The sequence below is a fragment of the Sparus aurata genome, chromosome 13 (genome assembly GCF_900880675.1).
Source record: "Sparus aurata chromosome 13, fSpaAur1.1, whole genome shotgun sequence".
Classification (NCBI taxonomy): Eukaryota; Metazoa; Chordata; class Actinopteri; order Spariformes; family Sparidae; genus Sparus; species Sparus aurata.
The window spans coordinates 688,797-705,254 of NC_044199.1; the positions used below are offsets into that span (position 1 = coordinate 688,797).

General features: G+C 43.0%; 1 protein-coding gene across 1 annotated transcript in view; it reads right to left on the bottom strand.

The window, feature by feature from the left end:
- stk10 (serine/threonine kinase 10) overlaps nt 1-16,458 on the bottom strand; it is a 44,952-nt gene that overhangs the window by 18,379 nt on the left and 10,115 nt on the right. Inside the window, exons 2-7 of the mRNA XM_030438790.1 lie at nt 15,117-15,281; nt 8,225-8,273; nt 7,392-7,541; nt 4,954-5,026; nt 2,764-2,958; nt 2,418-2,499 (exon numbers count right to left, since the gene is read on the bottom strand). Of these exons, the coding sequence (XP_030294650.1) occupies nt 2,418-2,499; nt 2,764-2,958; nt 4,954-5,026; nt 7,392-7,541; nt 8,225-8,273; nt 15,117-15,281 (714 nt within the window). The remainder of the gene's footprint in view (nt 1-2,417; nt 2,500-2,763; nt 2,959-4,953; nt 5,027-7,391; nt 7,542-8,224; nt 8,274-15,116; nt 15,282-16,458) is intronic.

A 16,458-nucleotide genomic window follows, 5' to 3' on the forward strand; every position in this document is an offset into this window, starting at 1 on the left:
TCGGAGGTTGAGCTTATAATCAGCTTTAGGTTAAGTTTGGGTTTGACAAGGTGTAATTTTGGTTTACATAAATAAAACTGACTCGACTTTTATTTGCCCAAATTGTGTGATATCAGTCTGAGATTTGTGTCTTGTGACCTGAAAACAAACCTTAGTCTGTATAATAACTTACTTCATCTGTTCATTCTTTATATTTCTTTAATTATTTTTGTCTGTGAAACAATTTAATAAACCTCTGTGTACAATAAAGTGCAACTACAGTGAAAACTTGCCTCGCCGGTCTCAACTGGCTTTAAGTTCATGAGGTGAAACATTAAATTGTATTTGTATTATTATCATCAATCTGTTAAATCTACATTTTACACAACATCCTAACGTTGTAGGCTGAGAGTCAGTTCAGGGTTGGGTTGGGCTCATGCATTCAGTCATGGTGTTGTGGTTCATAGCTGGGGAATGTGTGATGTCAGTGACCGTGCCCAGAAGTACAAAGGCAGAACTTTGTGTGTGCCTTCACATGTCAATATTGCGAAACAGCTACAATATCACAGCCCATATCTGCACGACTCCAAAGGTATAAATGAGCCCACGTACAGACATGCAGTGATCTTAGAAGCATCAAGTATCACATGAAGATTCCCGCTGAAGAAACGGGACCCTGAGACACTGTGTGGAGGAGGAGAGGCAGCAGTCATCCAGACGGTCCGCAGCCGGCCGCGCCGCCACACTGACTGATACTGTGTCATGTTGTTCTGTGTACATTCCTCACGAGCACATCGGGACGGACAGATTCAAAAGTTTGAAAAGGCTGATGACAAAGACTTTCATTTCCTCTTCATGATACAGTCACACACAGCAGCTACACCCCGGACACTGTTATCCATGATTCATCACTATGTCCTGTTCACTTACTGCATCTGTCTCTACATCCATACACTCTATAATTAACAAAGTCCGACCTGAAACTCACACACACTTCCATCGCACGGCAGAACTGAATGCCATCATCGCACAACTATCTCCAGTAAACACTATCTGACAGCTGTGAGGAGCGGCAGTCATGATAAACATCTAAAACCTCCAGCACGGCACCAAAAACTGGACCGCGCCCGTCTCTTTCCCCCACTGGAGAGCACATGCACAATTCCCAGCAGGCCCGGGTCGAGGAGTTTCATCTCTGCCTCTCTATAATTGGCCAGAGGTGGCGAGCTCGGGGAGATCCAGACATACTATTGGCTGAGGGTGGGAATGTAAATAGTTGGCATTCCCTCAGCTGTGGGATACAGACAGGAAACCGTGGCTCTGAATTTTAATAGACCCTGCGCTCATGCTTTAATCCACACCCTGCTCGCTGTTCCCTCATTTCTCTCACTCAAGATTCTGGTTTAGAGAACATTTGTCCAAGGTCATCCTCGGATAGGGACGTTTTCCTGGCAGAAGAAATGTCAACAGCCTCTCCTTACCGATGTCCCAGCTCTGCCAAAGTGCACTTATACGTGAACATTTGAGTTTTAGTATCACTTGGCTGAATTTTTGTGCATTTACTGTTGGAAAACAACAGGAATTATAATAACAAGAAGCAATCATTGATCATTGAAAACTTTTATTATCCTTCAGATTAAAGGCTAAAATCCCCTAAATAATAAGACGAAGTCATCAGCCACTCATCCTGCCAATGTGACAGTCAGGTGAAGTGTCCAAGTCCACAAAACCATTCTGGAGATTCACAGCAAAACAATGTTTTGACTGAAGCAGATGGGGACTCGTTTTAATATGTAAAAAAACAAAAACAAAACATAAATGTCTCCAACAGATCATCTGGTGCAAGTTAAGTCTCTGGATGTCCCATTTGTTAAAGCAGAGAACTTCACTGTAGCTGCTAAAAGTGTTGGTACGCACCCCAGCTGAAGACGATGGACTAGCTTGACGGTGCATCTCAACTCAATCTCTTTACAAATCAGTTTGGGATCTTTGGACAAACACTTTTAATGTCTTTTTTCTGATGTCCTCATCTACTACTTTGCTGAGAAGCTCCACAGATTCTGAGTGATGCATGATGGTGAGAAGACTCAGTTTACGTTTCTGTGTGAACTTTTCCTTTAAAAGGTTTTAAAAGCCCTATAGGGTTGCACCAAAAGTAAATGTTGGTCTTTTTTTTTTTACCCACGTTCTTCAAATGAACTTCTTCACTCTGTACTCCATCCCACCCTCTGCTCCCCTCCTCACTCCTCTCCCACTCACATGCCACTGCCCTCCACGGGCCACCACTCCCTGGCATAGATCACTCCATTCAGGGCTTAAAATAGAAGATTATGTGTGTTGATGCAAGATAAGGACAGAGCGAGGACAATGTTGCACCATATTTCAAAGTACAGCATTGTGTAACACTGACTAGGTTATAATTGCACATCGGGACCCACCTCTAAGAGCTGCATGGCAGTCGGACGAGTCTCCGGGTTTTTATCCAGAGCTTTCCTCAGGAAATCTTTAAAGTCCTGCGACCTTGGGTGAACACAAGAAAACAACGTTAATCCAAAGCAAGAGGAGAGGAAGGGAAGTGATGATCGTAAAGACACTGAACACATCATTTCCAGTTCTGTGATGTTGGTACATGTGGATCATCTTTGTGCACAGCTGGGCTTCGTAAAAGTTTTTTCTGGGTAACCTATCCCTGCTTTCTCTGCCCAGTTTGCACATATCATGATAGAAATATGTGTGACAACCACGCAGCAGCTGAACTCAGATTCATTGTGAATGCATCCTCACCATTTGTGTGGCTGCTCCAGGCTGGGAGGGTCCGACTTGGCGATCTTCAACAGCACCCTCATCGGGTTGAGCTCATGGTGCGGGGGTTCAATCTGGGCGAGCTCGATCAGAGTGATTCCCAGAGACCAGATATCAGCCTTGTAGTCATACGGAGCATCCTTCATGGTTTCGCACATCACCACCTCTGGGGCCATCCTAAGAAGACAGGCGACCATTATATAGTGTGAGTGAATCTTTAATCCAACATGGTTAGATTGGAAAGTTGTCCCCTGTGCGATATGTGAGCCGACTGAACACAAACACCCCTGGGACCAATGGACATAATGTTGTTTACAGAAATAAAGAAATGTCTTTGTGTAAAACAACAATTATGAGAAGGCCCAAATAGAAAATAATTTGTTGTGGAAGTTTCTAAACTATCTCTTCACTCAACAACTCACAAAACTGAGACACTTTTCAAGGAAGTCTGGGGACTTTTTCTATGGGCGTCATTTGAAATGTTTACTGTCAATAAAATGTTGTCTTCTTTCATACATTTAGTGTAAATGGTGATATCGGTTGAGACAGTGTGCTCAAGCAGCTGCTTAATGTTGGCAGGCAAGGCACACTCACACTTTTTTTTCTACATTTGCCTCATAAACACTTTTTACAAGGCAAGAAACAATTTAATGTCTCGTATTCAAAGCCAAATTTACAAGAAGACGCCACTGATTTAGAATCTGCCACACAATCTTGCAAAGCTTGTTCCTGACTCAACAACTCTGAAAATCACACTTTTTCCTAATGGAGTCTGGTGATCACTGTTACTAGTTCAATGCTTAGTTAGACTGCCAACACTGACCGTCTTAGAGAGCCCAAACATGTCATTTGCATTACAGTGAACCACATGGAAATCAGATAACATGTAATCCATCCTGCCTGTTGTTGTGGCTTCTTCTTCAGCTGAGTAGGTGGTCCTTAAAAGTGGCCCTGAACGTATGTACATACACACTGCTAAAACTATGTGGTCACATGTGGCCCAGACCACATTGGGGGGTGGTCTGGGCCACATAGTTTTAGTTTTAGGGCTCAGATCTCAACGGTTAATGTATCTCTGACACATGTTGACACCGAGCCTCATGTAGTAAATTCACCTCAGGTCCAAAATTGTTTTTAAAGTATTTGTTAGAATGTCTAGCTACACAATATACTATGACAGTCGTGTTGTACAAATCAGTGTTTAGCCAAATCAACAGTCGTGTCACAGAGAAACCGTGCTCTGATTTCATAAAGCTGTGCCTGAAGCATTTACAACAGCACAGGAAGTGACTAGCCGATGATGGCTGCAGGCCGCTGAGGAGCGTTACGCCTCTCGCTTTCCTCGCTGCTCTGCATGTGTCAACATCAAGCACACTTCTCCAGTCGGCTTGTGTTTGCTGTCGGTCTGAAAAATGGCGCTCATAACCCGGATCTGCTCAAATGCAAAGAAACAGAGTGTTTGCTCTGTGTTTCCTGTTGACTTTACTTATCAGAACATTAAAGGGGAAAGTTGTACGCCAAACCGCCTGCGATATTCTATTCAGGACCGGTCGCTATTATGCAAGCGAGGGCTCGGCCACGTTCTTGAGCTGAGAGGGTATCTCTGATGGATGATAACCAGCTGTGGTCAATGGTTAACTGGCTGCAGGCATATCCACACAGGGGACAACAACATGGAACAAGGTTCACCACCACCGAGACGTCAAAGGGAGCATTTCTTATTGGTTCAGGTACAGTGGAGAGACCTGCACTGTTGGGACAACAATGGAGGACTGAAGCACATTGTGTGTGTGTGTGTGTGTGTGTGTGTGTGTGTGTGTACACAGTGTCATGCTCGGTCATGTATTGTGGAAGAGATGTGGGCAGCAGGAAATTTGTTCTCACAGAGCAATAACCCCCCGCTTGGATGAGTCATGACGGGATGGTTTGGTGCGTCTACAATGTAAATATCCTTTTCATAGTCCAGGTTATGTTATTATGTCATGATGCAATTTATAAGATGTTGCATCAACTTTGCATCGATGCCAGATGTTTCACTGAACTCAGACACTCCCATCTGGGATTATTTGATCTGTAAATGGTTTCTTAATTGGATCAGCAGTTTTTATCTACAGCACATCAGCCGGCCCTTAAACTGAGCTCTTTCCATGCTCTGAGTGAAGTCTTACTCACCAGTACGGCGTTCCAATGAAAGAATCTCTTCTTTGTAAGGTTTTGGTGTTTTTTGCAGACACGCCAAAATCAGCTGCAAGGAAACAAGACAGAGATGATGTGAGGAAGTTGAAAGAAATTCCCTAGAAGCTTTTTTAAAGTTCAAAAGATTTCATCCTTTTTTTCTCTGCTTGTAGAAGCTTGTAAAGCTGTCACGACATCACAACGTGCAGAGACACAGAGACAGAATTTATAGACGTCAGTTTCCCAAACAAGCTGCCCCCATTTCCCCCGACAGCCCCTCAGATTACAGGGGTGTCGGTTCACTGGCGGAACACAGTTTTTCTCTGCAAGTAAGAATTTTACGTGTTTGGCACGGGATTTGGGATTTTACTCACACAGCAGCCGGCTGACGGCTTCAATTACAAACTGGCATGTTCTATTACTGGGACTTAAGTGACTGTTTTGGGGTTTTTTGCAGACTACAATTCAAATTTCTTTGACTTCCCAGTCAAACATATCATTTGGACTGTCGCAGTCTAAACTTTTGCAGAAAGAAGTTTCACTTCCTACAAAGACGATAAAAAGCTGCTTCAGCTTTTATTGTGCATCAAATTAAAACATTTAAATATTAGCATTATTCATGTTTGTATACAAATATTTCTACCATACACACCTAAAGGCTCCCATAATGCACCACACATTTGGGAAATGAGAGTGCACAGTAACACAGGAAAATGGAGCTTTTTCTGATTCTTCTTGCTGCACTGTTGCATCGTGAGCTGTTGTAACAAGTGAACTTCCCTGTTGTGGAATAAATAAAGTCAATCTTGAACCTTAAATCTTAAACACCCCTAGAGGTCAACAGTTGCTAAAGCGTTTGCCCAATGCTCTGCTGCAGGAAGGAAGAAATGTGATGTGTTTGGCTGACCTCACCAGCAGTTAATTGCTGCCTTCTTTGAATTAACAAGTAGTTAGATAAGTTTGGAGACTGCAAATGAGTCAGTGTCATGACTTAATGAGTTCAGAGAGGCAACTCCCAGTGATTATATCTGACTGTTGTGCACCAATGGAAAACTTTAACAAGAAGAACCAGTGCAGCTCAGAGAGCACATCAGCTGGAAGAAAATAGGGAATTTAAAATGAAGATTTTTTTGGGAAAAAATTTAAAGGTTACAAAATCACTAACTAGTGAAGCAACAAGTTTGAAGCTCTCGCAGCTTACAGTCGGTGTGTTTGGTCTGTTGGTCATGACCCAGTGCAAAATAACAGAGAACCAAAGAAGTACAGGAAGTAAAAAGAAAATCTATGTTTTTCTATTCAAAGTTTTATGACTGAGGGTTCAAATGTCAGGAAGCCATTTAGAGAAAAAACTCAACTCAGCACTTCCTCCACTGATGCTCACATAAAGCATTAAGAGCATTTTTGAAACTACGCTTGGATCCAAAACAAACTGCCGATTGGGTCGGATCCACCACATCAGCTGTGCAATGTGAAGAATGTGGGGTGCTCGTCACAACGCCAAGAAATGAAACTATGCAGAACTTTGAAGAATGCAGTTTTCCCACACAAAGCTCAGTTATGATCATCCTGCAGCACCACAGGAGGCCACAGGGCCTCTGACAGCGCGGCCCGCCACAGAAACAACCAACCAGACGTAACCGCTCCTGTGCAACGGGAATGTGGACTCTATCTGAGAATTAGTTCCAGTGAAATGGTTTTCTCTCATCATTCTTCTTATAAATTATGGGGTGTAAACAGATGACACAATGCTTTACAAATCTGATCAAAATCCAATTAACAAGTTTCAAATCTGTTAAAAAACTTTTCTGCATTAATCTGCTGGATTCCTGCTTTTCTTGATTTTGGTGAACTGTTGTTGAACTGTGTTGGGGAACATATAATCATTGCACTATTCACATTTTCTTTGAACTTGTTTCTTGAACAGGAAGCTTTAACACTTAAAATATGTAAAATGCTTAAAATAATGCTGGTCCTTCTGCAGAAAAACGTAAACATGAATGATGTGAAGCCACAAAAGTTCAAACCGCGATCTCTAATTTACTTGAACCTTACAAAGCATCCAGACCCCTCGGGTCATCGGGAGACGTCTACTCTGTACTCCAGGTTAAAAACTGAGAAAGGTGAAGCTCGAGCTTCCTGAACACCTGAGGTCTGCTGAAACTGAAGCCTGCAGTTACCCTGAGTCTGAATGGTGCTATATAGATACACTTGCCTCTCAGGATCATTTGTGAACCACTCACACAGACATGTTTATTGTCTGCACAGATACAGTACCCTCAGAACAGAATGAGTTGCATGTTTCAGATGTGTGTAAGCATGGACACAAAGGTTCATGGACTCCATGACACCTACACAGAGAATAATGTTCAATCTACAAAAGGATAGAAGCAGCTTAAACTAGTAATATTCTAAAGTAGTAATGTCTGAACCCTCACCCAGTTTGATGTCCCCATCCAGCATGAGGAGGATGTTCCCGGCCTTCAAGTCTCTGTGGATGATCTTCATGCTGTGGAGGTAGACCAGCGCTTCCAGCATCTGGCGACACACCACCTTAATCTGTGGCTCCGTCAGCCCGCGATCCAACTCTGATGAGGGGTGGGAGAGGGCAGAACAGAAATGAGACTCGGGTAAACTCAGAGAGGGTTCAAAACCCATTTTGCACACTGTGCACATTCCAGATTCCTCGTACATACAATCAGGGCGAAACAAAGTCTTGAGGACTGAGCTGGTGTGTGAACTCCACGAGAAAAAACAGAAAAAGGTAAACCCGTGATTACATCGATGAAGCCTCTCAGATAGTGTTGCTGGATAAGTAATCCCAGATCAGAGGAGCTTTCGCACATCCAAGCTAGTCCTGCCCTGCAGACTTTATTCTAGTGTGTCTGTGTTTGCTTAGCTGCAGTGGGGGTACAGACAGTTATGAGGATGTGGATTACCAAGTGAAAACAGACTGGGGGGTTTCCCACACCGGAGGACTCCACTATGTCTAGAGCGTTCGAGGCCAGACTGAAAGACAGACCAGGATAAATGCTGGTTTACTAGCTTTTCCCTACAGAAACTCAACCTGTTGTGGTTCTTTCGTGTATTAACTGGAGCATTTAAACAGTCACATGGATGACCTCTTCCCTCCACGCTTCCTTAAAGCCACGGCTGAAAGGACAGATGTAGTCACAGCACCGCTGCAGGTGTAGACTCTCGGGACATGGAAGAAGGTGGAGCGATCATAAAAATACATCGGGAGGACAAAGAGAGAAAGACGGAGGCCTACCTAGCATGGTGGCATCCACAGCACCCCCGGGGCAGAACTCGATCATGATCTGAGGAATGAAGGGGGAGGAGAGAAGGGGTGAGTTCAACTTGACCCAGATTCATGTATATACAGTGCAAACATATTATTGACAGCTGTAATCTTCCCATCACGGTCTGAAGTGCAACAAAAGGAAGAACGGATCGCTTTTCATCAGCAGCACATGCACCGCGAGCATTTATACTTCATGTCTCTGTGTTTTGTTTTTTCATTGCAAACCAGCATAAGTTTTCATTAAATGTTGTTGGTTACAATAATCAACTTAATGACAATACAACTAGCTTTTACTTCACTCTCTTGTTATTGATTTGATGATGGTAGCCATTCAGTAATAGCTGCTTCAGTGAAACATGTTGCTAAGTGTCCTCAGGGTCTCAGCTGGTGAGGCTCATAATTCACAAACAAAGAATAACAGGCCAAACGTTTATAACTTTAAAGATATTTAAATGACAGCTATATGATTGAGCTTGTTAACATGAATTTAATAAACATTTTTATACAACATTTTTCTCAAGAAAATCCTCCACTTAAACTTGAAAAAGTTCTGAATTCTGGGTGAGTTGTCATGGAAATACCCAAAACAGATCCCTGATCTCAGGTAAAATAAAAGGTCTCACAAAACATTTGTTTTTATTTATATCACAACTCATCACAGGAACATTTTTAAATATTTTAAAATTCCAAAAGATTTGCATTCAGTTCTCTGTCTACAAACATCTGATAGGCCAGAAAGTCCCGTCACTTCAAGAGTGATTTAGGAAAACCAGTAAATACATTTGTTCACGGGATTCAGCGTCTCCGTCGAGTCAACAGTGCAGGCTGCTGCAAATACAGACAGTTAATGTTATGTCATCACTCCCTCTGCTCTACATCTGTCAAACACCCTTTGACATCTGTGGTGAAAGTACTAGAATACACACACTTTGCAAAGTGGACAGCTGGATTGAGACCGGAGTGTGTGATGGCCTGCCAGGCTGTAACTACACACACTTCCTGAGACACACAGCCAAATGTGTAATAGCAGAGTCAGTGGTGAAGTCAGAACAGAGAGAGAAGGACTGCAGAGAAAAACACATTCCCTAAATCCTGTCTGGTTGGCCAATAGCGAGTTCCAGCAGTCACCGCTCCCTCCCTCTCCTTACATAGTCAGCCTCTGTCTGACAACAACTCCACGTTTCATTCAAGCAAAGTGGAGCCAGAGAAAATAAAACCACCTCAGGATTTCATAATAATCCAGAGATTCCAGATGGTCAGAGATCACCCCGAGGAGGTGAGCAGCATACCTGCTACGTGATGTCATTGTCAGTTGATCAGTGAGTCCTGCCTGCTATGACAACACTGTCAAAGCATCAGCCGGGTGCTGGACAAGGAGTGGAGTTTCAGTCCAGACAAAGCCACACAGGTACAAAAGGTGCAGGCGAATGCGAGAAACTATTCATACCTCTGCTCACATGCAGTCACATGAAGACGCACATCATTCTGTGGGAGATGAGGAATGTCAATCTTGGCATGTGTCTCAAAGTGAAACAATGTTCTTTTGTCAAGTTAAGACTGCCGAATCCCATCAGTTGTGAGTTTGTCAAGATGTGTTATCTTTGTTTCACGTCGTCTCTTTACAAACACTGTTTCAAATCTTATCCGACTTTTTCAATGACAGTCAGCAGAAAGACAGTTGGGCTGGAGGGTTACGCTGATCCAACTTTCATATCTCCTGCGCTCTGTTGTTGATCTGTTGTCCTTAAGACAAAGACATGACTTAAAGATCATTACAGCGCCTGAAAACTTGGTTTAGAACGTTTAGTCTGTCTTTGAACATTTGTACCAAAATGAGCAGAAATCAATGTTTTATAAGTCAGTTCCAAATAAAAACTTAAGTTTAACTCTCTGAATTCTGATGCGTCTGTTGTTCAATCCGGATCATTCGAGAAATGTGACATCACATTTTTCCCCGATCATGGCCACACCCACTTGAAACCAGCAGGAAACAAAGACACAAAAACAAACAGAGAAACATCTCATGAATAACCAGTTCTGATCCGACTGTGCTGGCTGCGTGCTCAGGTTAGACTTGACGCACATCATCAGGTGTAAAACAAGCTCAGTACAGCATGTATCTCTGTCTCAAGTCTATGTAGTATATGCATCAGGATTATTTCTTTATGTGTTAAAAGAATACTCTTGTATGACATATAGACTGGATTCTTCAAACAAATCAACATCAATCAATATCAGTATCAGAGATCAATCATCATTCAGCCTTCAGTTCATCATTTAAACTTTACATTTCCTGGTTTTTACTTGATTGTTTAATGAATTAAAAGAACTTACTCCTCAGTCGTACCACACTGCATGTTACACTTACAGTGCACGTACAGCTGCACGTACACTGTACCTAAACCACTGTACACTGTACCTAAACAACTGTACACTGTACCTAAACAACTGTACACTGTACACTGAACTGTACACTGTACCTAAACCACTGTATACTGTACCTAAACAACTGTACACTGTACCTAAACAACTGTACACTGTACACTGAACTGTACACTGTACCTAAACCACTGTACACTGTACTGTACACTGTACCTAAACCACTGTACACTGTACCTAAACCACTGTACACTGTACTGTACACTGTACCTAAACAACTGTACACTGTACTGTACACTGTACCTAAACAACTGTACACTGTACCTAAACCACTGTACACTGTACTGTACACTGTACCTAAACCACTGTATACTGTACCTAAACAACTGTACACTGTACCTAAACAACTGTACACTGTACCTAAACCACTGTACACTGTACCTAAACAACTGTACACTGTACCTAAACCACTGTACACTGTACCTAAACAACTGTACACTGTACCTAAACCACTGTACACTGTACCTAAACAACTGTACACTGTACCTAAAAAGCTGTACACTGTACCTAAACACTGTACACTGTACCTAAACAACTGTACACTGTACCTAAACCACTGTACACTGTACTGTACACTGTACCTAAACCACTGTATACTGTACCTAAACAACTGTACACTGTACCTAAACAACTGTACACTGTACCTAAACCACTGTACACTGTACCTAAACAACTGTACACTGTACCTAAACCACTGTACACTGTACCTAAAAAGCTGTACACTGTACCTAAACACTGTACCTGTATATAAACAACTGTACACTGTACCTAAACACTGTACCTGTATATAAACAGCTGTACACTGTACCTAAACACTGTACCTGTATATAAACAACTGTACACTGTAACTAAACACTGTACCTGTATATAAACAACTGTACACTGTAACTAAACACTGTTCCTAAACAACTATACGTAACTGTACACTGTACCTAAACCACTGTACACTGTACCTAAACAACTGTACACTGTACCTAAACAACTGTACACTGTACCTAAACCACTGTACACTGTACCTAAACCACTGTACACTGTACCTAAAAAGCTGTACACTGTACCTAAACACTGTACCTGTATATAAACAGCTGTACACTGTACCTAAACACTGTACATGTATATAAACAGCTGTACACTGTACCTAAACACTGTACCTGTATATAAACAACTGTACACTGTACCTAAACACTGTACCTGTATATAAACAACTGTACACTGTAACTAAACACTGTACCTGTATATAAACAGCTGTAGGTTACATTGCTGTGTCAGAGGGAACTGGTTGGGGTTTGCGTCAGTCTCTGTGCAGCCAGACTTCTGGATGAAAAGTTGTGCTGTGGCAAAGAATGTGCCCTGACTGGTCAAACTGCATGCTCAGCATGCCCACTGTGGGCTCAACAAGCATGCAGAAGCAATCTTTCTCCATCACACGCACGCACGCGCACACACACACACACACACACACACACACACACTGACCCAACAGACAGCTATCACATGTTACCTGTTCTGATGAGCCAGTACGTCAGTTTTAACAGAAGGTAATAGAAATGTCCGTCTACTAAATAGAGTTGAATGTGTTCTCACTTCTCATTTAAGAGAACTAGTACACTGAGATAAGCTGCATGTCCTACAATAAATAATGTCTCCAGATTGGAATACTGCTTCTATTCTCTGGAGACAAGCTGAACCACATTAGACACAGTCTACAAAATCCAGAACGCTTTAAAGTAAATGCAGCCGGCCTCGCTGACACTGCACTGTTCCTGTACTTACAGTGATTTCCCACCTCATTTTGTCAGAAGTCTAAAGGCTTTGCCAACAAAAGACCTGCAACACGGAATAAAGCAAGAAATACGACCATATAAAACCTGAATCCCGGCTGCACTGTTATACTCTGTGACTGTGTCCGTGACTAACACTCTGCCGATGTGTTTGTGTGAGTTGGTGCCAACAAAGACACAACACACTGTTATCTATTTGCTTTCCACCGTTAACAAAGCACCTCTCGTAGTCTCAGCCAGCAGGCATCTAAACCTAACTTACCTACATGACAACCACAGATACTGATTTGAAAGGTCCACTGTGATATTATATCTCTGCCTTAGACAATGTATCACTGACAGGCCACCAGTGGAGGGAACTGGAGTTTTGTCGGGGTTATGCAGAGGTGTCACTGATGGCTTTACACCGCCAGCCTTGAATAAACTGTCTTAAAGTGCCCTTGCATCATCCTTTATAATGTCTAACAGGCTTTAAAGGGTTGACTGGAGCCGAGCTATAAACTGGCATGCTCAACTGCACTATAAAGGATGTGTGTAAGTTCTCCTCTGTGTTTATTGTCTCTCTCCTTCATCTGTTTTACTGTTCTCCTCCCGTTTCTCTGTCGTCCTCGCTCTGTTCATTCCTCTCAGCGTGCTGATGTCAGCAGTCCCGTCACCATGTTAAAGGCCCTCTTTTTCTCACGCTGTGGGCCTGGCTGCCCTGCTGCAGCCTCAAGACCAGATTGTTCCTGGAAGCGAACAAACAGCTCTTCTCTCACTGTCTCTCTCTCTCTCTCTCTCTCTTCCTCCATCCCTCTCTCACCCAGCAGAAAGCAGAACGGGTGGGTCGCTACTGGAATGCACCATCTCACCCCTGCCCGGTCCACCCAGCCGACCGGAGGTTACTGAGGCCTGACCACCAACCACTGGGCTAATTGTTGAGATCCTGAGGCTTGTACATGCTCAGAGCAACAAGGTGGAGAGCTTGTTCACTGTTGTATATAATTATCCTACAGCCGGCCGGACGCTCGTGTGGCCATCTTGGCTGTGAGTCTCCAAAACTAAGCCCAGAATATTACAGTCTAAATAACACATCATAAAGAGACAGAGAGTAAATATGTGTAAAAAAAGAGTAAATGAACACAGCTTGGAGCTGCGGCAGCACACACACACGCACACACACACACACACACACACTCACACACACACACACACACACAGGAAGCATGTGGTTTGATTGCTGCAGGAAGGGATGTTTGTACTTGTGACTTATCAGCACAAGCTAACAGTCTCTCACAGTCAAGTCAACTAATGCTAACTATGACTAGCTCTGTTATGTGTGTGTGTGTGTGTGTGTGTGTGTGTGTAGAGGACCTTATCATATCTATCTAGATGATGTAAGGCTGTCATGTTTCAAACTGAACCTCATTCAGTCGCTACTCGACTCTAAAAAAGTGTTTTTGTTCTTTTTCTTTTTTCTTTAGTCATCAGTGGATTACTTTTTACTTTTTGCTGGGAGTAATGGGACGAGGTGGGGCAGCTGAGGAAAGCTGTTGGATGAAAAGCTGCAGGTGAAGGCTGGACAGCGCTGCTGCTCTGTGGAGGCTGCTGTGCAATCAGATTCACTGAGCTGCACAGAGAAACACCGCTGCTCTTCTGTGGCTTCTCTCACACAGAAGCTCCTCAACCAGTGTTTACTGAAGCATCAAGTGTGCCTGCTGCTAACAAGCTAACCAACTCTGGTGATGCCAAATCAACCAGGACTGAAACCTTCTAGAATGTGCTTGACAATGATTATTTCTTAAATACATTTCTGTATTAAAGAAAAATCCAAACAGTCAAATTATATCTAAACTTTAAAATGTGTTTGTATTAACATCATAAATTGAGGGATTATGATTACATGACTATCTTTAGTTTTAACGCTCCCTTGTAATTCCTCAGATATTCAAGGTTGTGCCCCAGTATGAGGTCACTATTATTTTTCTTGGCCAGATGGAGGGGAAGATTACAGAGGGAGTTGAAAAGTTTACACTTGACCCAGTGAGCGGGCGTGGGGAGGAAAAATAACTGGAGAGCAGAAAACGCTGAGCTGAAATTGATCCTTGTTCTGGACGGTTTCTGCTGCATTATGTCAGCCGGGGGTCCTGTGTCCTCCCACATTTCTACAGTCCACTTCTCTTATCTTTATTTTTCAACAGAGCTTTCTTACAGTGGAGAAATATACTCTGTATGGGATCCTGTTGCAATGGAATAATCTCATCCCATGAGCCTGCCAACACACGTGGTTATAAAAAAGGTCTGTTTTCTTCCTTCCCAGCTGATAGTTCAGATTTGTGTGTTGTGGCTCTGTGTGGAGAGGTTGCAAAGAAAACTCCGTGGATGGAAACAGAAACTCGTCAACACAGTGAAAACAAGACATTTTGTGAGGAAGGTAAGTACAGACAGCAGATAAGATCCTTCTGGTACACGAGGCAGCTCTGACCACAGTGTTCCCATGCTGCCATCACCGTACTGTCTGATCATTTCAGTAAAACCTTGTGTGCTTTATGTCTTCTTTCTTTGTTCTGTTTAAGTCTGTAAGTGTGCAAAAACATGAAACAAAGAGAGAAGAGCCGACACATCTGTGGTTTCCTTAAGCAGATATCTGTGCTACCTACCCACAGTTTGTTGTCAAAGTAAAATGCATCAAGCAGTTTGACGATGTAGCGGTGATCACATTTAGCCAGGATGTCGATCTCCACGATGTAGTCCTCCAGCTCGTCTTCACATTTGGTCTCGATCTGTTTGGCTGCAGCCAGAGCTCCCGTGTCTTTGTTCCTGGCCTGAAGATGCAGAGAGACGGACAGAGCAGCGTTAGATTCAACGTGTAACGAGTAACACAGTTTACTTCCTTCTGTTGAGGCTGAAACTTGTTCTAAGCAAAAGTCAATAAAGCAGAGTTGTTTTTTTCCCTTAATCCTATGAACTCAAGAGTTTCACTCCTCTGAGGAAGTTGTTTCTCTGTCACTCATACTTCCACAGAAACCATTAATAGCAGAGCAGAGACGGGGTGTGGCTGTGATACGAGGAGGCCATAAAGAAAACGTGTCACACTGATTACACATTCTTGCCGACATGTTTTTTGTTGTATATCACGCTAAAAGGTGGAAAATATCCAAACCAAACTGACAATATCACCGTGTAAGGGCCCTGGTACGCCAGTGTTGAGCATCTAAGCTCATAGTTTTTGCGCTGTGTCCCAAAACGTTGGGCATGAAGTAAATAAACTACTAAAATACATCAAAGACATCAATACAAAGATTTTTTATCTAAGATCACTATCGTGCTTCAGTCTGCCAACCAGACTCTTCTGACCAAGCTGTAGCCAAAGCAGAATCCAAACATGGAGAAACATGGACCAGCAGCAAATGTTGACTAGCTGACATTTAGGATCAAAACAGGAAAGAGAACTCCACACCCTGCTCGAGCAACTGGAGCAAAGGAGGAACCACAAAAACCATCAAGTGTCAGTAAACTAAGACACACACAGACAGAATTCCTAGAATTTCTGAGTAATAAAAGAAGGCGAACACAAACACAAACACAAACACGGGTAGATCGTTCAGTTTCTTTCTGGAACGCATCAAAACAATCCACACACACACACACACACACACACACACGCACACACACACGCACACACACACACGCACACACACACACACACACACACATACACGCACACACACACACCATGTCCATCCTCGTGTCAGAGGCTGGATGTTGTGAACGCTGCTGACTGATGGGGTTTTGTGGGTAAACGTGACACTAATGTGCGCCTGCAGACAGAACTCCCACTGATTGTGAGAGCACGACGGAGACGAGCCAGATTTAAAATAGAGTCAAAAACAAGGTAGGCTGCCACAATCCAGAACCTCCAACACCATCAGAGGATTTGAAATGACTGCAGACGATTACACAACAAAGAAGAAAAACAAGAATTTACACCCCAGACTTTTC